The sequence below is a fragment of the Anticarsia gemmatalis genome, chromosome 16, assembly GCF_050436995.1.
Source record: "Anticarsia gemmatalis isolate Benzon Research Colony breed Stoneville strain chromosome 16, ilAntGemm2 primary, whole genome shotgun sequence".
Classification (NCBI taxonomy): domain Eukaryota; kingdom Metazoa; phylum Arthropoda; class Insecta; order Lepidoptera; family Erebidae; genus Anticarsia; species Anticarsia gemmatalis.
The window spans coordinates 1,986,661-2,010,575 of NC_134760.1; the positions used below are offsets into that span (position 1 = coordinate 1,986,661).

General features: G+C 35.9%; 2 protein-coding genes across 3 annotated transcripts; one reads left to right on the top strand and one right to left on the bottom strand.

The window, feature by feature from the left end:
- Positions 1 to 378: 378 nt before the first annotated feature.
- LOC142979477 (nucleolar MIF4G domain-containing protein 1 homolog) lies at positions 379 to 9,383 on the bottom strand. Its single transcript, XM_076124395.1, has 13 exons — positions 8,965 to 9,383; positions 8,476 to 8,701; positions 7,755 to 8,084; positions 7,190 to 7,470; positions 6,764 to 6,854; positions 6,063 to 6,275; positions 5,202 to 5,323; positions 4,550 to 4,746; positions 3,829 to 4,004; positions 3,099 to 3,283; positions 1,772 to 1,936; positions 1,032 to 1,163; positions 379 to 684 (listed from the first exon to the last, which is right to left on the bottom strand). Exons 1-13 carry the CDS (start codon positions 9,169 to 9,171, stop codon positions 388 to 390), a joined length of 2,622 nt encoding a protein of 873 aa, XP_075980510.1. The 5' UTR covers positions 9,172 to 9,383; the 3' UTR covers positions 379 to 387.
- Positions 9,384 to 9,747: 364 nt separating this feature from the next.
- On the top strand, positions 9,748 to 23,841 carry nmd (no mitochondrial derivative). Of its 2 annotated transcripts, none has more exons than XM_076124059.1 (8): positions 9,748 to 10,071; positions 10,976 to 11,084; positions 13,407 to 13,551; positions 13,936 to 14,103; positions 14,519 to 14,647; positions 15,128 to 15,267; positions 15,836 to 15,967; positions 16,450 to 23,841. In XM_076124059.1, the coding sequence occupies exons 1-8, from the start codon at positions 9,899 to 9,901 to the stop codon at positions 16,615 to 16,617; spliced, it is 1,164 nt and encodes a 387-aa protein (XP_075980174.1). In that variant the 5' UTR covers positions 9,748 to 9,898; the 3' UTR covers positions 16,618 to 23,841. The 2 variants fall into 2 exon arrangements, with proteins under 2 accessions (XP_075980174.1, XP_075980175.1); XM_076124060.1 differs by having other exon boundaries at positions 10,988 to 11,084.
- The last annotated feature ends 74 nt before the right edge of the window (positions 23,842 to 23,915 follow it).

Here is a 23,915-nt window from a genome sequence, read left to right on the forward strand (position 1 = left end):
TAATATTTTACGAAAATATGTATAAGTCATTTATTAAAAGTTAACTAGACTTGTGTAGAGTTAAATCTTTGAAACTTTCAGAGCTCTTTCTAATAAAGTCACCAATTCACGATAAAATTACTCTTATTCATAATTAAAAAGTGTAGTATAGACAACGTTCTCTAAACTTGTGCAGTTGTAGAATTAATAGGATGTTTTTATTCATAGTGCGAAAAGCGACTGAAGCTTTGTTGAAAAATAGTTCTGATTGTGGACACTAGGTGGCGCTACTTGTGTTTAAGGTATTTTTGTTCCATGTAAGTAAATTAGTTTAGAAGTCACAAAAGTTATCTTATACTGTTAAAATAGGGTAAATAATAAAACACAAAAATTATTACAAAACATGTATTAAAACTTCAATCTAGACTCGTGTAAAGTTAATATCTTCTCAACTTCCAGGGCTCTTTCTTTCAAAGTCACCATTTCATGATCACTCAAGACATTGCTCTTTTTGCCAGCATTTTTAATTAGAAAGTGTTGTATAAACAGTCGTATGCTTTCCCTAAACATGTGTAGCTTGGGCGGCTTGGAGATGCGGTGGAATACCTCGAGGGAAGCCTGCAAGTCCTCGTTCATTATGATAGCGAGGAGAATTTGACGCATGAAGCGGACTGAGTGCTTGTTTAGCTCGGAGAATTGGATGACCTGGAAAAATAGAGAGGTTTAAAGCCGAAATACGAAAACTAAAATATTCAAATCTTAGGGATCTTGCTTGGTAGTTTGTTTTTTTTAATGACAACTCTCGCTCTTGTGTCGCGGGAACTTTTACAAACATAGAAACAACGGACACAAAGTACAACCAGACCGAAAATTCCGAAACAATTTTGGATCGCTCTAATAATTGTTCCGTGTGAGAATCGAACCCACGACCTCCAGACATAAGGTAGCGGTGTGGTGACCTTTCCACTGCGCTACGAGGGCAGTCAAATAAAAAAAATTAATGACTTAACTTCCAATAAAAAGAATATAATTAATATTTAATTTTGTCTTACCTTTAAAACAGCAAGCGCCAGTCCTTTCTCCATAATAAGATGTATGAGAAACTGTGCCAAATTAGTCATACACTGTTTAGGCATTGTGTCTAGTTCCTTTATCTTATCCCACACGGAGTACTGGATTGACAACTGGAAATAAAAATAACATGTTATTAGAGTACTAGCATTAACACAAGGATCCAGACTTATTGACATAGTATCTTTAGTGCTTTAATAAAAGGAAATTTGGATATTTCCTAAGGTTAAAGTTTACAAGTTAGATAAAACCTAATTTTGAGTCTCCCAAAGAAAAGGCAAACCAAGGGAAGTTATGGCAAAGATACAGAGAATAAATCAATTTAAAATAAACCTTAATGCCTATGCAATGTGGATGAAAACGGTATGCTAAAGATTAAAGCATGATGTTGTTAAGCTACCATGTTTGACTCTATCAATTATTTTGTTACAACATCAAACCAAATCCGCGACTATATTCATCTGTAGATATAAAGAAAGTCTTGAACAAACATTAAAAAAAGTTTAGTATATTAAAACGAACTAGCAAATCAATCAAAAAATCAAAATCAAATTCTTTATTCATATAGGTCAAATGCTGACACTTATGATAGTCAATGATACAGAGAGTGAATCTACCGCCAGTTCGGAAGGTAGGGCCAATGAGAAGAGCTGGCAAGAAACTCCAGGCCAAAAAAATAATCATAGTGTCCAAATCTACAATTAATATTGAACCTTCCCACCTGGTATTTACGATCAAAATCGCACAGCTTCTGTCCCAACACGGCGTAGTACGGGTTATAAGTCTTCTCTTGCAGACAACACGCTAACAACACATGCACTATCTCGCGCTCCTGTTGACCTTTCAGACCCAAGTGTTGAAGTTTCTCGAACGCATCCATGTAATCCTAGAATAATATACATACATATAAAATCACGCTTTTTTACTATAACAGGCAGAGAACCATAACGCCACTTGGTAAGATCTTTATAACTTACTAGCTGACCCGCGCAACTTCGTTTGCGTCACATAAGAGAGAATGGGTCAGAATTTTCCACGTTTTTGTAACACTTTTTACTGTTACTCTGCTCCTATTGATCGTAGCGTGATGATACAAAATATGCTTTTTTTTCACGAAAAATATTCTCAACATTATTTATATCTCTTAATATATGTAACGAAGTTGCGCTAAGGCATATCCGTCATTAAAACAGTTGCCATGACAACGGAATTTTGTTAATTCAATGTCATTATAAAATTGATTATTCGGGACTTCGTTCGCCATCTAATTTTCCCGGGAAATGCGTCATTTTCCCGGGATAAAAAGTAGCCTATGTCCTTTCTCGAGTATCAAAATATCTCCATACCAAATTTCATGCAAATCGGTTCAGTGGTTTAGGCGTGATTAAGTAGCAGACAGACAGACAGACAGACAGACAGACAGACAGACAGACAGACAGACAGAGTATGGATTTAGCTTCATATTCATTCTTACATCTTGTTATACAAGACCGACGGTTACGAGTTAGTACTACACACTATAATATTTTATTTTAAAAATCACAAGTTTGTAGGCATGGTAGCAAATGGCATTTTTTGATCTCTAATTCTATAGAGAATATTTATTTAATAGCTACTGCGGTGGATTTCACTTAATACATATAATACATACTGACGTGGCGGCCTTTGGGGTCCCCATATAAATAGTTTCAAAGCGTTAGTGAAAATATTTATAAAAAATATTTTGTAAAAATTAACGTAGTTTCTCTTTAATTCTAATAGTGAGGCGTCCATAGCCTTTGCGCTCACCGGTCGGTAAACGATCTGTGGGTTAAACAAACCTTTGCACGGTGTTTTTATAGATGGGAAACCGCATAGTGGTGTTTGAACTGGGCGTCTCCGTGCTTCGGAAGGCACGTAAAAAGTCGGTCCCGGTTGTCGACACATAAGAAGATTTTTTAATAGTCCCGGTTGTGGACACTAGGTGGCGGCATTAGCGCTTTTGAAACCCCTTTTTTAATACCGCTACCTACTAACATGTATTACATAATAACATTTTCTTCCCTTACCTCAGCAGACATAATAACACAGAATATGCTCCTTCTCACGTCGGTGTTCATCCTCTGCTTCCTGGCTAGTTCTAGAAGCTTCTGGTCCGTGCTGGGCAGCACCTTGGCGGGAGTCTTCTCTTCTGCGCGGGTGATGTTGCCCTCCCACGCTGAACCTACTACCCACCATTTACCGCGCTCGTCCGCTGAAATACACATATTTCTTTACTTATGCGTAACTTTTTTCGGGGATTTAGGATGCATTTTATAGTTATTCGTTGGTGTGTTTGTGTACATCTAAAAGTTGTCATATTGTTCGTTTAAAACTTGTGGAAAACCACATTACTCATCTAGTAGACTTGTATGCCTATACCAATTAAGATAAAATTTGCTATGAAGATAATTTTGAACAAAAACACATAAGTTACTTATCCAACATTCTCAGGTTTCCTACACACATATTCGATTCGGCATTAATCGGCTTAGACGAATGATTGGGAACAAGCGAAACGTGTGTAGTAATTTCTTCGAGTCGGTTTTGTTGTTCCATAGGTGCCAAATCGAAAGTGTGCAGCAAGCCTTACCCAGCTAGTTCCTTTTGTTAATTTATCTATTAGGCTTCAAAATCATTAAAGTTAACTCACAAAGCAACAAATTAATTTCTTAATCGTGTCCCACTGTTGGGCAAAAGCCTCCTTTCTTTCCATCCAAAATTCTCTTTCCGAAATATAACGTTACTATATATTCTCACCTTTCAACAAGTCTTCAAGTCTAATATTAAGCGGAGTGATGTAGTTTCCTTTCCTAATGATGCCTTTGGTCATCTTCTTGAGATGCTCGCAGTACGAGGGGTCGTAGTTAGGTATCTTAGTTAAGTTATTGTTCTTTACTGCCATTAACACTTCTAGAAGAAACTTTATACGGGTTCTGTGGATAAAAAAGAATAGAATTATTGCGCTTCTCCGTATGGACATGGTCAGATCTAGATCTGATTCCTATCTTAAGAAAGTAACTAAACATTTTTGGTAGCTCGAATTATCCCTTGTCATAACATTTTTAAGGCTCGAAAAGGAGATTTACAAACGAGCTGTTCAAATCGCTTTATTTAAATGAAATAAAATAATCTTCTGAAAAGACAAACACAGTGATTCGCAAAAAATATTTGTAAGTTCTTTAGTCTCTGCCCACTATTACAGGAAAAGGGCGTGATTAACAAATTAAAAGAGCCCTCCGAGTGTCCAAGAGAATAATAGTTAAATCACCTTCACAAAAACATCTAAGTTTATCACTTTGCTATGTGCCCTCCGAAGCACGGAGACGCCCAGTTTAAATACCGCTATGTTTGCTTAACCCACAGATCGTTTACTGACCGGTGAGCGCAACAGGGTATGTCTTTATGTTTTAGGTTTTCCTTAGAGCAGAAATTCTGTGTTCTACTACTACCAGCGATAATAAGTACAAATTTCACCCACCCATCAGAACTTGTCTCGTTCAAATGTGCGATTTTCGTCTGTGTTTGATGTATAAACTCCTTGAGCGCTAATGGTTCATCTTTCCGTAGTACTCCGCCCACACTACGCAGAGCTACCAGTACGCATTCTATATTCTTCTCTGATAACTCCTCTAGAAGACGAGTTAGAATATCGTAGAGTAGTGATGCGTGGTACATCTGAAAGAAGATATTTGTAATCATAACTTTTAAACTCTCGCGTTGCATGTTTAACATATAATAGGATACGGGAATTAACGCGAACACGTATTTTACCTTATAATGCCTAACGTTTCGGCGCAGGTTGCACTCGCCGTGGTCGCAGGCTGACGGCGTCACGTCATTTTAAGGTAAAATGCGTGTTCGCGTTAATTCCCGTATCCTATTACATATTAAAGATGTTTGTAATTGAAATATGAGCTTTATTGACTGTTTCTACATTTGAGTGTTACAACGTGATTTGTAAAAGGCGTGGTGATATAAATAAAATAAAACATATGTAAGTATATGAATGTGTTGAGAGACTTATGTACGAAAGCAGGTGAACGGATTTGGGATTTTTGTACGTACACGTATGTGCACGTATACGTACGCTATTTACATTGAATACGTGCGTACTTTATCTTCTAACTTACCTTAAAGCTATACAAATGTGCGAGACACGAGACTAGATTGTCCAGATGTTTATCTTCAACCGGCTGCGAACTTAGCATCATTTCATCAAAACGTTTCGATAGCTCTTGTAAGAAGTGAGCACCTGAGAAATATAAACATATTATTATATAATGTCTTACATACTTGAATAGAAAGATCACAATTAGAGGGTCCCACAAAAATATATGTTTTATCTGGCAATTAAAGCCACGATAGTGATGACGTAAAATCACTCATTTTGCTATACTAAGCTCAATAAGCTCTTAGCTATTCGTTTTAGAAATGAGTTGGTTTTTAACTGAAACCAAAGTTTTTATTCGGATTACGACTTTAACATATTCTGGCGTCAGTCTTTAATCAAACCAGTTGATTATTTTACACATACTGCTGCTTAAGGGTAGTTTCATACTTGACGGAAGATACGTTGGGCGTAACTAAATCAGTATGGGCTTCGCACTGACGCATCATCAGCTGAACGGTCGGTTTTCTATACAGTTGTCTGTTCCGACGTTACGCGACTGATAATACGCGACGTACGTTCCGACAGTCAGACGTCCGGCCCTAAGGCCACGACTTTTTGTAGCGCAATGTTCGCGAAGCTGTCACTCTCGTGCCGCCCCCCTTCCCCTCCGTTCTTTTCCCGATGTCGCCCGACGCAGTCGCGCTTGTATCAATACAGTCGCGATGCAGTAGCGCGTTGGCATCTCTACTGTCGCGAGTTTGCCAAACGCGCGACAGCATCGCTACAAAAAGTCGCCGTGGGCGAGGGGCCTGAGGCCACTTTCTTTTAAAATCTAGGACACATTTTGATGTATCTGCTTCTTCTAACAGTCTTCACTTACCAATCTCGGAGCCAACATTAGCATGTAACACAGCGACGAGCGCGGCGTGCTCGGCCACCATGCGGTCGGGCGTGTTGCTGGCGGTCACACACGCGTCCAGCCACAACTGAGTCAACGTGCTGTTGACCGAGTGGCGGCTGTTGGCGGAGTACAGGGTCTCTATTGATGTGCACGCCCAGTGCAGGTTCGTGCCCGCTAGCTTGTTGAGGACACCTAAAAAGATAATGTTGGTAATAAATATTAATGGTCAATGGTCATGTTTAAAATATCTTATCGCAGGTCGCCGTCTCCATACAGAACTCCTAATAAACCTACTCATATTATAAATGCGAAAGTTTGTGAGGATGGATGTATGTTTGTTACTCTTTTACCAAAAAACTACTTAACGGTTTTGAATAATATATATACGATAGTTTAGAACCTAGATTAAAACATAGGATACTTTTAAACTGCTTACGGGAAATCTTTTCACGCGGACGAAGTCGGCGGCCAGAATCTAACATTATAAATATGTTTATTTTTGTTTTTGTTTAGGTATGTGTGAGGTCCAACTTGCGATCATGCTAGCGACATCTAGGGACAGATTTGGAACTAAACTGTCTTTCTCTGTATCACCTCATGACCAAGAATACGACTCTAACTCTTTGCGACCAAAAATTTAATTTAGTTATAGTTTAACAAAGAAAAACACAATGACTTACTCTTTATTTGTCGTTTCAACTGCATGAGTTGTTTGTCTGAACTTGAATCTTTGTTTCTTAGATGTGGTGGAATGTACACGCCTTTTTCTTCCTGTAAATAAATACATATAATACAATACTAGAATGATTTTATATACATTTAGTAATAAAATAGTAATGATCTCCTAATCGATATTACGCTTTACGTACTCTCACTTTACGTACGCTTTACGTAGTCTCCGAGGCACGGAAGTCTACAACCTCAACTTTTTAAGTCACGGCAATCTCTGAGAAATTCTTAACTGAAAAGACTGACGTAACCCAGGATTCAAACCCGAGATCTCTGCACGGCAGTCGTGTACACTATCGAATGCGCCACAAGAGGCCCTTATATATTTTTTAATTTTTTATATGTATATCACACACAGCAAGTAAATATTATTATACCTTAATAATATTGCCCTCTTTATCTCTCTTCCTGCCATAAATATCCTCCCACACATCAGGTTTCTCCTTCTTCTCCTCAACTGGTTCATCACCCATCATCTCATCATCATCATCATCATCATCACCAGACAGATGTGAGATCTCATCATCACTGAACACTTTACTCAAATCATCTTCTGATATCACTCTTTCGGGTTTAGATTTTGATTCAGGTTTTTCTTTTTTATTATTTTTTATAGTGTCTTGTTTTTGTTTGGATTTTTGCGTTTTTGTTGGTTTTTCTGTAAAGGAATTATCATATACTTAGTTAAAATTATTTTCTTTATTAACACAAGATCAGATAGTATCCAAATTTTCTATGAATACTACACATTTTAACTAAAACACAATTTTCATAGTTCCAAAAAGTAGGATACATGTGGCATTTCCAAGAAATATATGACTCCAGTTTTCCACATGAAGAATACAAACTTCTCATATTATTATATTCACACAAAAACAGTAACTAAGAATTGTATTTAGGCATATCACTGCTATCATAATAATAATATAAAGAAACTCTTACCTTCTGGCTCATCATCAGAACTGCCATCATCACCATCACTTATTTCATCATCATCATCAATTTCATCATCATCATCAATTTCATCATCATCACCACTAACTTCCTCATCATCTAAATCCCCCTCACTATCACCTTCAGAGCCCATATCTTCCATCTCATCGCCAGTTTCATCATCACTCTCAGCTTTCTTTTTTCCTTTATCCTTGATATCTTTGCCAGTAACTGCTGCCAGGTCTTCTTCGAAGTCGGAGTCACCTTCCACTTCAGCTAAGTGCTTCTCTGCAGCTACTATTTGCTCAGTTGTTGATTTGTCACATATTTCTAAAAGATCTATAGTTGGTTGTTGAAGAAATTATGTTTTGAAGGTAGTTTTTGAGTTGGTCTAAATTTTGGCTAGTTGTAGCTTTAGACACTTAGTTACAATAAATTGTTTAAAGCATATTTTATAATATTTATAATTCTCCAAAAGGGAAACCTACTAACTCTACCTACATTTCTAGAGTATCCATAGAGATGGATAAGTAATTTTTTTAAACCACCTTAGAGAATTATATTTGAATCAACTTCAATGCCAGCTAGGCAACTCTGGATAGAGACCCTAAGACTAGGGTCCATAAAATAGTGATTTTTGCACACATCAAAGTTATTTACTATATAAAGCATTACTACTACTCCTACTATTACTAAATATTGATTGAATGAAATATTTATAAAAGGATACAGTCAAGTCCATCATCAGCAAAATAATTGTTCTTATTCTTTGTTTTATTTAAACCTAGTTGTTTCTCTAATTTCTTTATAATTTTGTCCTCTTCCTCATTAGCTTGTACTAACATCTTCTTTCTCTGTTCTTCCATCTGGTTTTTGAGCTTTTCAGCTGCTTTTGTCTCTTTCAGACGCTCTTTGCTTAAGATGTCTAGTGGGGTTTCTACTTTAGGTTTCTTTTTCTGAAAAGTAATCGATAAACGTCTATGTTAAATTACTGATTAATTTAACTCTCTCTCTCTTGTGTCAATTTGAGCAGAGAAAGTACTAGGGAAGTCCATTTTCTGCAGTTCATGGATATTTAAAATTAATTTTAGGAAATTATTCTAACGAAATTCAACTTGTTATATGTCTAGACATAATGTGCCTTAAGACATTATGACCAGATCTCAAAGTTGTGGTGTTTGTTTACATTTAAACTTACAAGAGTTTCCAGTAAATTTACCTTGATCTGAACATCAGGTGGTTCTGGAGACTCTGGTGGTCGCTTCACAAACCTGCCTGCTGTATATTCCGTTTGGGCTGGCTTTGGATCCTTCTTTTTTAAATAATGCTCTTGTCGATGCACTTTCTTTTGCTGTCTTTTCTGTTTCCGCAACGCTTTCCTCGTATTTTCAAATTGAGGACGACCGCGTGCTTTAGGTTTCTTCATTTTATTGTTTATTTATGAGTCCGGTTAAGATTATTTGATAAATAAAACCGAGTTTATCACGATAAAGTAAGGTTATGTTGTGTGAGTGTTACACGCTACAATACATGCTGGTTTGACAGGTGGCTGACAGCTGATTGTCACATGTTTGTTAGTGTAATAAGGGTTCTTGATTACTGATGCTCTTGCTTTTAACTATTAACAATAGCAGTATTTTTTTGTTTTTAGGTCATATTGATTCATTTCGTAACAAATAACTTGCCTTTTATTTCATTTTTATAGTAAATACTTTTGTGTCGATCGATTGTACAAAATCCCCAATACTTTTTACGGTATTTTTGCACATTTCATTACACGCAAAATTTTTACTGTCTCAAATAATATTAACAGTAATATCTGCCAGACTTATTTTTGTTTCAGCATTGAATGCTTTGTATTGTTTAATGAATATACATTTTAAGACCCTTATATACTTTTAAAATGCAAAATATTCGCTAAAATTTGACATTATGGAAACATGTTAAACTATGAAAGGAACACGATTTATAGTTACGAAACATCAACAGTCTATAAAATTGACATAATTGTCTGTGATTTGTAATTCACAAAAGCATGACGGCAGTTATCTATTTGTGAAGAAATTATTAAATTATTCCTAAGTGAAGAGCACGCGGCTGAAAACACCTGCTCCGCTGTATTTTTGTGATATAGTTCTCATATTTCTGAAGGCATGATGGTGGAAGGGTCAGCCTTTACTCGGAACGATGTGTTCCAAATGGCAATACGCGTTGCATTTGTGTCTGCGGTGACTTATTTCTCGATCAAATGGCTGGTTAACCAGATAGACCCTACATCCAAGAGTCGGAAGAAGGCTGAGGAGCGCGCCCGGGAGCAGTTACGCAAGTAAGTATCGATCGTATACTTTACGTCATAACAGAGACACTTTTGATGATATTTTTCAAAATTTTGCTATTAGAATCTATTATGAATGCTTGTTAGTGTTATTTTACCTTTTGCCTTTGGTTGGAATTTTACCGAGCTTCCGGTAAAGGCTAATATTAGCTTTTGTGACAGTGTTTTCTTGGCCCTAACATGACAACATCAAACACGTAAATTATCAGAATGTGTACTTTATGTTCAAAAGCTCTTGTACCGAGTCAGTTACAAATAATATTCATGTTTTATAACTGATAACTGAGCTTATTTCCATGATAGTAAGCCTTTAGATAGTTAGCATTTATTTGGTTAGGTTATAATTTTTATAAAGGTTCATACTCTGTACATAGCAATCATTTGTATTGTATATAATCTACTCATGTTTTTAAATACAGTGAATGAGATAGGGGCAGTATTGTGTAACAATGTCCTAACAGATGAATGCCAATTGTAATTTTGGTGTAGAAATACTCAATAGTATTAAAAAATCAATAAGATTCATAACATCATTTGAAAAACAATACAATTGTTTTTGTATTTTGTGTTTGCTCAATTTGTTCTCTACATGTGGCTGTTTTTTTACTAAAACTCACCCTTTACTGCTTAACTGCATACATCATTTGTAATACTAATCTTATGTGAGAAAATCTACTTGTTTTAAATCACATCACAATGTCAAAGTTTCATACTAAAACCTCATTTTGTTTTTAAATTAACATACTGACTTTTAAGAGAAAGTACCTAATAATTAAATTAAATAATGCAGTTAGTCTGTAAATAAAAAGTTATAATAGTTGCATGTACGTGTTTTCAAAATTCTCTTCTACGTAATGAATTCAACAGCCACTGTACAGACCATGCATGTGTTAAGGGTATCTTGCAGAGCGGGGCTTGGCAGTAAGCTCACACTGGCGCTGGACAAGCTGACGGACCATGAGATGATCATTGCGTCACAGTTGGTGGTACCCGATGAGATAAGCGTGAGTATATATTGATGTTGGTAGTTTTAATTTTGGTAATTTTGTGTTACGTCTTATATTGTTTAGGGAATTTTGTGATTGTTTGATATGATTGTTATTTGAATGGTTGGTTGTGTTAATTTTTCGATAATATTGTACGATATGTTACAATATATTATATATTAAAGCTAGTGGTTGAATTTTTATTTTAGTTTTGTGTTAGTGTTGTGTTCACATCTGCTAATTAAATACTTTACTTTCATCTAACTTTGTGTTAAGTATATCTTGATTTTTTTGATGGTTGGATGTTTTACAGAATTTCCTGTTAAACTACTAATACACTACAAACAAACTTACTGATACAAAATGATACATTCAGTGATAACATTAAATGATGTTGCAAGCACTCATTTATTCAATGTTAGATGCTTTAACTTACCTAGTTATAAAGGAAAATGTTTCTACGTCACTAATTACCATTTTTATATTGTCTCAATCATCTACTAATAGATGGATACAAGCCAATGATGTTGATAATGATGATGATCCTATATGCTTTTAAATTCTTGCACCTCTGTTCTTAACGGACACAAAATTTGATAGCATTAATTCTGGTTTTAATGCCCTATTGTTTTTAAGACATTTATGATGCTATTGTTTTAAAGACTGATACTACATCATGTTGAATAAAGAGATTACTGAATTAAACCTTTTTGTATGTACTTTATATGTAACCTGCTTCTGTGGTGCAGTCGATAGTGTATGCGACTACCGCGCATAAGCCTCGGGTTCGAATCCTGGGCCAGGCCAAAAAGTATTTTTTGAGTTTTTTTGATAAGAGTTTCTCAGCGATTGTACGGAGTTAGGAAGTTAAGTTTGCAGACTAGACACTAAACAAAATCAGATTTGCTGCACCGCGGACATATGTATTCGGCCTGAAATAGTATAGTGTTGTATACAAATATCTGTTAAAATATTCTTATTAACAGCTCGGGGTTTGAAAAAATCTTTGAAGAATCTAATTAGGAATTATTCTACATAAAATATTTCACATACTTATATTAGAATAATTAATCCATAACATAAACCATAGAGATAAATAAATCATAATGATAAATAGCGTTTAATCACGCGATTATTTCATTTATACGTTCTGTATTCTTATTTATGGGACATTGGAATGAGTACACTGACTTTTTATAAGTTTTTATAGTAATAACGGTCGTTTAAAGATTCCATTTAAACAGCTTCTTTCTAGGTCCCCTTGTGTGTATGATTGCCTGGTTCAAATACTAAATTTTCGTGTATTTTTTTGTTTCTGTCAACAATTTTTGGTTGTGACTTTCTGTGTTTGGTTTTGATTTATTATCAGTAGCGCCCAAAATGTGGTTTGATAACAACCTAAGGAAACATTTTCATTGGTTGATAGATAAGTCGGTCGTTAGCCCAAATGCGGGGACTCCCCGGCATCAGGCTAACGGCCATTGCAATTAGTCGCCGACATTTTGGTCGATACAAAGGATTCGGGGACTCCCTATCCTTGTCCTAACACCTCTTTCACTAGACGTCGTCGCCCGTCGGTCATCTGTCGTACCTAGCATGCGGGCGCTAACGACCAATGAAAACGGTTCCCAGCATGGGGGGCTCCATGCCATGCGTTTACCAGACCTTCCGCACCTCGCATACTGGCTCTATTGCATACGTTTCTTCAGTACTCCGCATGCGGAGACTAACGACCAATGAAAAATGATTGTTTTTCTTAATGCTTTGAGTCTATTGTCATAAAAGGAGGATGTATATGAAGTCCTTTTATTTGTAATAAAACAATCGCTTACTACAAAGCCTTGGAACAAATTCTGAAGCATACAAAATCTATGGCGTAAAACTATTAAAAACACGAGTAGAGTAATTAATTTAGTTGCTAACTAGAATATTAAGTTTAACGTTTTTTGTGTGTACAATTACGTAATAGTTGATAATTTAGTGCCTTATTTATGCTAATTACCTATTATAATTGTAAATGTCTTGTACTACTACTTACTTTGTAGAGTAATGTTTTCTAGACTTACAAATTTCGTATTTAAAAACAGTATTAGAAATGTTCATAGCCAATGCACTTACCATTGACTAACCGATCATCAATTCTTTGACGCGGAAATTGCATTGATTGATGTATTTGAGCTGAGTATCTCCATACTTAGAAAGGCACGTCAGAAGTAAAATAATGTTAAAGTACATCAGGAGAATCGAATGATTAAAAGGAATGAAACACACAGACAATACTTATTAATACGAAAATCCGTATGTTAAATATATTGGCTAATATGTCTGTTGGATGCATAGGTAAACTGGAAAGACATAGCTGGTCTGGACCACCTGATCCAGGAGCTCCGCGAGACCGTGATCTTGCCCATTCAGAAGCGAGAGCTGTTCGCCGACAGCCGCCTCACGCAGCCGCCCAAGGGTGTGCTGCTACATGGACCCCCAGGTACTACCACCATTGTGAACACATACGTCATATGGCACGAGACACGCACCCCCTTTTTGTCTGGGAGTAAAATCCCTCAGATACCGCACCTTCCTAAGGTAGAAATTATGGGCGTCACATATGTCTATACGAGGGCTATTGAAAACTTGCGTACTATGTTATATTCAAAAGAATCATCGAAATGTGTAGTTCGCACTATTATTAAGGCCCGACTGTAATATCATAAATGGTGAAGCATAAGTAGACATGCAAGTTTTTATCACGATGCTTTCCTTAGCCATTGTGGTGGACTAAAGAACTGACCCCTCTCTCCTTCGGGAAGAAATCCTTGCCCAGCAGTCATGGGTAAAAAAGGTATAATTAAAATTGCTTGTCGTCTTCCAGGATGTGGCAAGACCCTGATAGCCAAGGCGACTGCGAAGGAGGCGAACATGAGCTTCATCAACCTGGACGTGTCGCTACTGACGGACAAGTGGTACGGCGAGACGCAGAAGCTAGCCGCCGCCGTGTTCAGTCTAGCCGTCAAATTGCAGCCTTGTATTGTGTTCATAGGTAAGAATTTATAGCATAGTATGGTTTATAATACTCTCTTAAGGCCCTCTGAGCCGATATTCTGCTATGGAAGCGATTAAATCCAGCCGGCTGTGCAGGGCTAAGTTTATAGTATCCATGTGTACCAGTGTCCACACCGTCGAGAGGTCCACAAATATTTGTTTCGGGTCTGGTTGTACCTTATGTCCATTGTTCTTATGTTTAGACCCCACGACACAAGAGCAATTAATACAGGAGTTGTCCTTTTTAAATAAAAAAAATTGCTCTATGCAGCAAGCTCATAGCGTCGTATTTAAATCCCCATCAAAATATAACGAATCTGATTTACAAATGTTGTTTTCATTATAATTTAGGTGTAAAAATAGTTTTTTCTTCCCATGATGTATGTGTTACTGTATTGTGTGTTGTGTTTCAGACGAGATCGAGTCGTTCCTGCGCACTCGCACTCAGCACGACCACGAGGCCACCGCCATGATGAAGACACAGTTCATGTCGCTGTGGGACGGACTCATCACCGATCCCAGCTGTACTGTCATTATTATGGGTATGTAACCACCATTCTTTGAACAGCAATTATGCCGAGAGAATTGGCTTGACGATTTGAACACCTATATCGAAGGTAGGAAATGGCTGAAGATAGAGTCCGGTGGAGTAGTTTGGACCTTTGTTCGACAATGGGACAGTATAGTTTTAACCCTTTGACAGCCACGGTCGGCTATACTCGACGAATTAGAAAGTGCTCACGACGCTTTCGTCGGCAATTGTCGACAAAAACATAGTCGGTACACTCGGTACACTAGGATGCGTTTATTGTTTAAAACAACACTAAAAGTAGTTCTTAAGATATACGCTAGGGGCGCTGATCAGTTTTTTATACAAAATATGTCGATAACTAAATGGTTGACAGAAAAGCCTGCCCAAAAAAGATTTATTAGTGCTATTTTGAGATTTTTGAACACCATTTTGGGTTGTATTTACATTCGTTATGTAGTTAGATGTAGTTTATTCTTATTAATGTTTTCAGGAGCGACAAACAGGCCGCAAGACTTAGACAAGGCGATCCAGCGGCGCATGCCGGCCACGTTCCACGTGCCCATGCCGAGCGAGACTCAACGCGAGCGCATCCTGCAGCTCATACTCAAGTCTGAGCCCATCACTCCTGATGTAAGTCACACATACAAACATACAAGCATACAGACGAACAAATTTATTTGTTAAGTTTGTGACTCATCAGTGGTTTATACCACGACAAGGCTCGCATGTCATTTTGGTAAAATAGATTGAAGGGTTAGGTAATAAAACGGGACATAAAGGTTAGTTTGAAAAACTCCGAACCTATGCTTGGCCTAGGATCTTTAACTAGGTTCGAGCAAAATGTTATCCAGATTATTCCAGCGGCTGAATCATACATAGCTAGATAAAACCTTTATTCTCTGACCTTTCGATTTTTAGTTCACAGTTTACAAGTAGTATATTGGTACATAGTAGTAATTATTGTAGGTTGTAAATATAAATTGATAAGCACTAGATTTTGGTAAAATACAATTATTTTATAATTATTATCAGCAGCCAGTTTGTTCTGCAGGTTGTTTTGTGACAAAGGTCGTCTGCTGAATCATAAATCCATTACAAACAGACAGACAGATTTTCATATCTATATTATGAGTATAGATATCACAGTCTTCATTGATAAACTATTTAGTAAAACTGTTATCATTGTTTCTGCTCACAGATTGACTACAAACGTCTAGCGGCGTCAACGGAAGGTTTCTCAGGGTCAGACCTGCACGAGCTGTGTCGCCAGGCCGCCGTGTACCGAGTCAGAGACCTGGCCAGAGAAGAGATCGCCAGGGAACTGAACGAGGTATAACTATTTATATTTATGTATTGTACAACATTTTACAGTGTGGTATTTACATGTGAAGTGCTGTAAAATGTTTTTTAAAAGACGTAATATTATGACTATATATAGCGAATATTTCAAGGTTTGAGTTTTCGGGTTAATATCCGGTAAAGGCAAAGAGTTGTTTAGAAAATCTTTAGGTTATTCTTATGGATTCGTGTTGGTAAAAGTGCGCGTAAAGCCAGCTTTCGGAAGGCTTTATTAACTCTTTGCTTAATCACATTTGGACATATTTTTTAAATGTAACTTCCCTATTTTCCGACAGATTTAGTTTAATTTTTAAATCAAAACTAGTAAAATAGACAGGTGGGTTTGAAAATAAAAGGAAACAACACAAAAATTGGATGACCCATACAAACACAAACATCCACTCTAAATGCATATACCACCACCATTCCATCTTAAGTTAATAGACAATTAATATGGTTATTTCTAATTTTCAGAGTTCAACATCCCAGCCACCAAAATCATCAACGGACTCAGACGACGAGTACGTCGACGCTGTCCGTCCCATCACCATGGACGACCTGAAACTCTCCCTGGCCAAGCTCAAGGAGTCCAAGATCCAGTGCGGGACCCTCGCGCCCAACATGCGCATAGAACTGGACTAACAACCACTAGAGGACGTTGGCTTCCAAACTGTCGGTAAGAATTATCGGTATCGGAGTAGCGAATAGTATATCCTTTTATAGATCTTACCCCCGGTTTTTGAGTCACATTTAACGGTCGTTTACCTATCTATACTAATATTATAAATATTCTTTTAAAGATAATATGCCTAGTGCATTTAGCGGTAGTTTACCTATCTTTACTGTAAAGCTGAAGAGTTTGTTTGTTTGTTTGAACGCGCTAATCTCAGGAACTACGGGTCCGATTGAAAAATTCTGTCAGTGTTAGATAGCCCATTTATCGAGGAAGGCTAATAGGCTATAATAGATAAACTACCGCTAAATGTGCCTCAGAAACCGAACATTAGTGATATTTGCTACTGTATTGTTAAACTTTCGAAGAAAAATTGTATTTTAATGTGTGTTGTTTTATAGATTAAAACTTCTTGTACTTTGTGGAGGCAACCTTGTAAGTGGTTGTGAGAAACTAAATATGTTATTAACAATACGGTAGTTAATATCAATAATTTCTATAAAATGTTTATAGGCAATTATTATTATATAGTATACTTAATCTACCTGTCCGTTTAAAGGTTGAGAATTGGAGTTGTGAGAATATTACCAACAAAATTGTATCAGGTCATATACCACAGTTTTTGGCAAACAGGTGGGTTAGTATACATATAATTTTGAAGATCAAATTGCAATTGTCATCTTGTGTTGTCTATAAAACTAAAATGTACAATTTTGAGTCAAAACAGCATATAAAGGTTATAAATTAAAGTAAAGATTTAGGAAAGAAATGTAATTACGTGATAAAATTAGTATTGTCATGTTTCTTTCTATATCTTACGCCTGGTTGTTGCAAAGCAAAGCCGGGTTTGCAATCTTAGTTAGTTTTATAAGTGTCTGATAAAATTATCCGAATTTTCACGAAATGCATTCACGTGGTTAAATATGTTTAGTTTCAACTCATGTGCCGTCAATTTATCCCTTGTTTTGGCTGGCATTAGATAATTCTGTGTTGAAAGGCCTCATTATCCGGTAGTTACGCTTGTAGAGGCTCGAATATGCTTCTTCTTATCGTATGGTTAGTGGTCAACCTAGTGTCAAAGTTGTTCAAGCCGCCCCAAGGCCTTTCACGTGGCTTAACGACTGTTATCTCAATTGACAACAACCGGGACCGACTTTTTACGTGCTCTTCAAAGCACGGAGACGTCCAGTTGAAATATCACTATGCGGTCACCTATCTATGGAATGACCGCGCCAAGGTTTGCTTAACTGATCGTATACTGACCGGTGAGTGCAACTGGCTTTGGGCGCCTCTTGAATACGCTCAAACATTGCGAGCGTATACGTATTACGTGTACTTCAGATTATACGTACATACAGGTATAATTTTATCAGACACTGTTAAAACTACAACTACGTTTCTAAGGGAACATATTATTCGTACCTGACAGAAATTATCAAAAATATTATTAGATTATATACCGATTACCGACTTTTAAAGTATCCAACGTCTGACTAGTGACGTCATGATATTTAGATAAGATCTACCTAGGTCTGTGACTGTGCTTAGGTTGATTCTAGTCTTGTTAAGGGGTTATTTAGCTAGATTTACTCTGGAGTGGACAGATCGGTGCTGTTGCTGTCTCTTTCTTATCACTAATGAGAGAAAGGGATAGAGTTATATTTGTGATTTTGTAGTTACATTAATGATACTATGAGTTTTCGTAGAGCAGGTGTACGTTTGACGATGCGTACACTTATGATAATATATCAATCAGGAATCTGTATTCCACTTACAACCACGAAAATTACAAGTAATCCTGTACTTATAAGTGCATTAATTTGTTTTACCTACTGGTTTCTTATTTATGCTACTTTTCTTTTACATTTCAAGTTCATTTTAAAACTAAAATACGATTTAAAACGGGTCTAAAACGCCAAAAACATATTTTATATTTTTTTATTACATAGACTTTCAACCTCCTCCAAAAAATCCTCATTCCTTATTTACTAATCAATTAAGCCCGATTCTTTCGAACTGCTGGGCTCTCGCTCTCGGTCTCCTTCTCAAAATTGGTTCAGACAAGTCCACTTCTGCAATATTCAATTATATTTTACCCTAAAAATGTTTCTCGAATGTTTTTAGTACTGATCTGTTTACTCCAGTAAATAAACTAATATGTAATTCTGTTACCATCGTGCAAATAAATTGTTACGTTGTATATATCTCGAGTGTTATCTAAAATAAACTTTATCACGAAGACATAAAGTTGATTTTGATTCGTTTTTACACGTATTGCGAGGCTCTGATAGGCTGTTTCTCTTCTCGATATTTTTTGTTTGAGATTGACGCAATGTAGTATTAAATGCAAGAATTTTACTACTAATATAACGGCCTACGGTAGGGGTGCCATCCGTCCAGGTTTCCCCGGATTTGTCCTAGTTTAGAGGGCATCCGGGGAGCGTCCGGGGAAGATTTCATTTCTAGACCGGCTTTTAAAAAAATAATAAATAAAAATAATTTGGGCCGCCCGCGAGAGACGCACTATGTTCGCACACCACGATCAAATCAACCAAGTATATTCACCGTTCCCCCACACCTCCCGTCGCGGTTGCTCTTATTGTTGACATGTCCGGCTTTCGGACTCTAAAATCCGGGGTTTTCACGCGTCTTGTCCGGTTTCCAAATTTTAGAGATGGCAACCCTAGCCTACGGTCACATTAGGCCGAGTAATGGTCGCTAACTTCATCTGGCCGTTACAAGTTATGTATTTAATAAGATGTTGCGTGAATCTTTACGAAAAAGGTTAAACAATATGTTTGAAAATGAATTATATTGTAATATAGTGTAGTTAGTTAAAAATATGTGACGGTATTTGTGAAATTTGGGTATGAGATAAGAATATGGGTCATGTATGTTCATAATTTTAAATATTACTTTTAAGAGATAAATTACCTTACTAATAAATTTCGGGAAAGCGCGAACTTGTTTTTAAAACATGTTTTTACAACATTTTATCTCTAAAAAGTAATGTTTAAAATTCACAAAGGTACGTGTTTGATATTGAATTAATGTTCGTGCTCTTTCATCGGGCTATTTGACGTTGAAGAGTGACAGAGAGGCAAGATATTAAAACTATACTTAAAAAGGCTTAAGTAGATTTACACAAGGAGTAAATAGAATGTGAAATTTCAGTGTTTTGAAAAGTCATGTTCTAAAACTCCGATTAGAGTTTCGTCCCAAATACATCATATTTACTGAATAAAAATATTTATATTGGGCTGAAAACTACTTAAGGGTCGGTTAACTAATGTTTTAAATACGCTAGAATTGTTGTAGTGTCTAAATAGCGAGACCTAATCAAAGCCAACTCGCCCCGGGTTTCTAAGGTACATTTAGCGGTAGTTTATCTATTCAATAGCGTTTAAATTCATATAAAATAAACAGTTTGAATAGATAAACTACTGCTAAATGTGCCTCAGAAACCGGGCACTAGCCGTTATTTGGCGCCCAGTTTCTTTATGACAAACTGGCTTGCGTAATTTCTTGTACATGGTGCGCAAAGGAACTATTTTACTTAATATGGATGGTAAAAATAATCAGTAATAGGCCACCCTAAAGTTGTTATCAGCTCTAAAAGCTCTGTTCATATCTAAAGAACGTGTAAGGGTTCGCGCAGACTCGATTTAAAAAAATTGCTCGAAGAAACTGTTTTGATTTTGTGTCCTATCTAATACTAGTATATACTCGCGACATCTCCCGCAAAAAAAATGTTCAATAATTACCTTCTCTGAACGAAAACTTTTACCCTTGGCCCGCCATGGTCGGCTATATTCGACATATCAGAACGTGCTCACGACGCTATATTTTTGTCGACATTTGCCGACGAAAGCGTGGCGATCAAATGGTTAAATTCATTTTGACGTTAAAAAAAGACAAACCCATACTTTTACATTTATAATATTAATATGTACCACAAATTTACCTTATTTTTCTTGACGTTTAGGCACAGATTACACTGACCTATAGATATGAACGGAGCGTAGTCTACTTTGCCGGCGAAGAGACGGCTCTTTGTAAAATAAAATCTTATTGATATTATAATAACGTTGTTTCAACTGATTCAAGTGTTTATTGATTGTTGATGTAGTGTCGCTTCTCTATGTGTATATGTTGATAGATAAAATGAATTAGTTCAATATAGAATTACATTTGAAATGTCAAAGTTTACTATAATCTTTACGATCTATTTCTTCTTTGGTCCCAACCTACCCTATAGAAAAAGGCGTGATATTATGTTTGTAATCTATTCTCGTTAAGAAATTAATTAGTCATCATTGACAAACGCGTTCTTGGCCAATCATATTGCAAGGAAAAGTTACGTTTATAGTAACAAATTTCCTGTAAGAACGATTTTTCAGTAAATGCTAATGATTATTTACTAGTTTCTTAACGCGGATAGACTATAAGTTCTTTATTAGGTTGAATAAATATTTTATTTGATAATGTAAATCAGGAATGTTTTCTAAAAATGTGTATTTTTAATTTAAATTCAGTTGTTATACGCTAAATACGTATACGTGCACGTGCAAAATGTATTTCTGTCTTACATAGTTTTATTTCATATTTTCTTTAATTCTATAATTACATGGATTAAAAGGCAAATCTTATGTACAAAGATCGAACTATTAGATATATCAAAATGCATTTATTTTGTACATATTCTTGCCATTTAAAACATGTTTTAAAAAAAGCATCGTTTTCAATAATCATCGGTAACGTTAGCAATCTTTAGTACGTTATCCGTTACGGACGATTAGTTATTGAAAACGTGAGATTATTCATTTTATCTATCAATGTAAAGTATGCCTGAAATCTATGAATATGAATGTTATTGTGTAAATGGGTATAGCCAGGACTGATGGAAGATAAATACGTAATATTGACATATTAAGTCCCGGTTTAACTCCTGTATAAGTATCAGATAGCTAATGAGATTCCGACACTAGACGGCAGCATTTTATCTAGCTGTTATTTTGACTGTTTCTGTGGTGATTTAAAGAAAATGGCCGCCCCGTAGCCTAATATAGGCTACGAGGATACTTCATAGTAAAGATAATAATGTTATGTCTTAATATTGATTATCCAGCAGTTATCAGATACTTATAAGCTGCAAAACTGGTTCTAAAACGGCTTTGTTACCTACTAGTTAGCATACATAGCTGCCTTTATAGACAAGCTAGGTGTTAAAAATAGTTAGCTTGTGTTGTTACTATAATAATATTATTACATTTGGATTGAGCCCTAGAACACTATGAGATAAGTTCATCTACCAATCTAACTAAATGATCACAATTAAAAATATTCTATAGTCCGACAACTTAGTAGAGTGCTTTGGCATTCACAATTTAGTTAGATCAATTATTAACAATTATGTATTTCTGTAGTAAAGTATCTATATCAAACAGGACACCGTCAGCTGCATAAGATATATAACTGTATGAAAGCCTTGTAAGGGGCGCCAGTGGTGGAGGTGTCACCACTAAAACTAGGCAGCAAATGGTTGCCTGTTTGCTATGACTATTTTTTCGAACAGGAACGGAATTATTCTCTAAGTTGTTGGACAACACTATAGTAGTATATCATTTGACTTAAACAGTAGTAGTTTTTCAAATAAGTCCATTTACCCCCGGTTTCTGAAGTACATTTAGCGCTAGTTTATCTATTCAATAGCGTTTAAACTCATATAAAAAAAACGCTATTTAATAGATAAACTACCGCTAAATGTACCTCAGAAACCGGGCATGAATGAAATTATCATCATGTGATATATGTCAAGTTCTGGCTATTACCCATGGTCGTGTGCATTTTTCGGCTTTTTCTGATAGTTTGTAGTATGTTAACAAATATTGAATAAATTAGGTACCGCAAACTTTGAGTACAGTGTGTTTACTTTGAAAAAGTGCAAACACTTTAAAATTCTCAGCGGTTTAAGATCCGCTCAGCAATTTGGTATGGCGATATCTTTTTTATTAGATATTTGTGTATTTTATATTGCGTATAGCATGGTTAGGCTCAGGCTGTGTCGGTTCTGTTGACTAGTTATCCTAGTGGTGTTAGCCACAGATGCAGTTCGTGCAACAAAACTAATCATTCAATGTTATACAACTCGGCTGTCAAAGCAATTCCGATTTATAAACAAAATATAATAAAAAAAATTACGCATTAATGTCCCACTACTGGGCAAAGGTCTCCTCCCGTAATGAGGGAGAGGTTAGGCCTTGAGTCCACCACGCTGGCCGAGTGCGGGTGTGACTTAGCATACCTTCAAGAACTGTTCTAAAGAACTCTCAGACATGCAAGGTTGCATCACGATGTATTTTTTCACCGTTGGAACAAGTGATAATTATTTCTAATACACACATAACTTCGGAAAGTCATTGGTGTGTTGCATCGGGTACGAACCCACGACCACAATGAAGGTTTTTTTGCACGGACTGCTGCTTTGTACATTCGATTGTTAGAAAATCATTATTTTTGTAATTAGTACAAACACAGAACGCAATTTCTTTCAAATTACAGGATACTTCTTCTAACTATAATGTGATGTAAAAAGTACGTTTGACTTTGGTAATGTTCTTTCATAAATTTACTTTGGGGTAAAAGTAATATATTGTACTAATTACAAAATTATGATTTTCATATATTATAAGATTTTGCACAAAGTGTTTAAATTAAAAGCTGTAAAATTAAAGCCAAGTGATTTAAAATTTAATTATTAATCGTTACGTGATGTATTGATATCTTTGAGACCCGTTGTTTTATTAGACTTTTAATTTTTTTCAAAATCGATTCGTGTATAGTTTGTTATAGCGGTTAGACTGCTTTGTGTTGAATTCGATTCCTGATATAAAACACCAAGTATGAGACAATCTGACAATAAAATTGTCAATTTTAATAATAATGTTCGACATAATATTTATGTTAGACATAGAAAACGTATTTGTGAAATACATCCGCCATTTTGTCGTACATCACAAGATGGCGGACAATTTGACAGGTGCGTTTTAATTTTACTGGTATCTTTACAAATATGTACCGATTGTAATGTTTTTTTGATATTTTTACGCTACAGCTTGTTATTCTCGATTGCAAAGATGAATTAGTTAGAACATATTTATTGTGTAAATAAAAACAATAAATTAAATAGAAAATATAGTTTTATTTCATTTACAATCATATTTTAATTACATCACGAAAACAATTTGTATCATTATATTTAAATATT

Bases quoted from the DNA above. Each gene is read 5' to 3' on its own strand.
- LOC142979477 (XM_076124395.1), bottom strand. From the start codon at position 9,171: ATGAAGAAACCTAAAGCACGCGGTCGTCCTCAATTTGAAAATACGAGG. The intron at 8,085-8,475 runs GTATCCTTTTAT...AACCAACTATAG, and splicing joins TGCTGATGATGGACTTGACT to ATCTTTTAGAAATATGTGAC. The intron at 3,284-3,828 runs GTGAGAATATAT...TGTGTATTTCAG, and splicing joins ACTTGAAGACTTGTTGAAAG to CGGACGAGCGCGGTAAATGG.
- nmd (XM_076124059.1), top strand. From the start codon at position 9,899: ATGATGGTGGAAGGGTCAGCCTTTACTCGGAACGATGTGTTCCAAATG. The intron at 13,552-13,935 runs GTACTACCACCA...GTCGTCTTCCAG, and splicing joins GCTGCTACATGGACCCCCAG to GATGTGGCAAGACCCTGATA. The intron at 15,968-16,449 runs GTATAACTATTT...TCTAATTTTCAG, and splicing joins TCGCCAGGGAACTGAACGAG to AGTTCAACATCCCAGCCACC.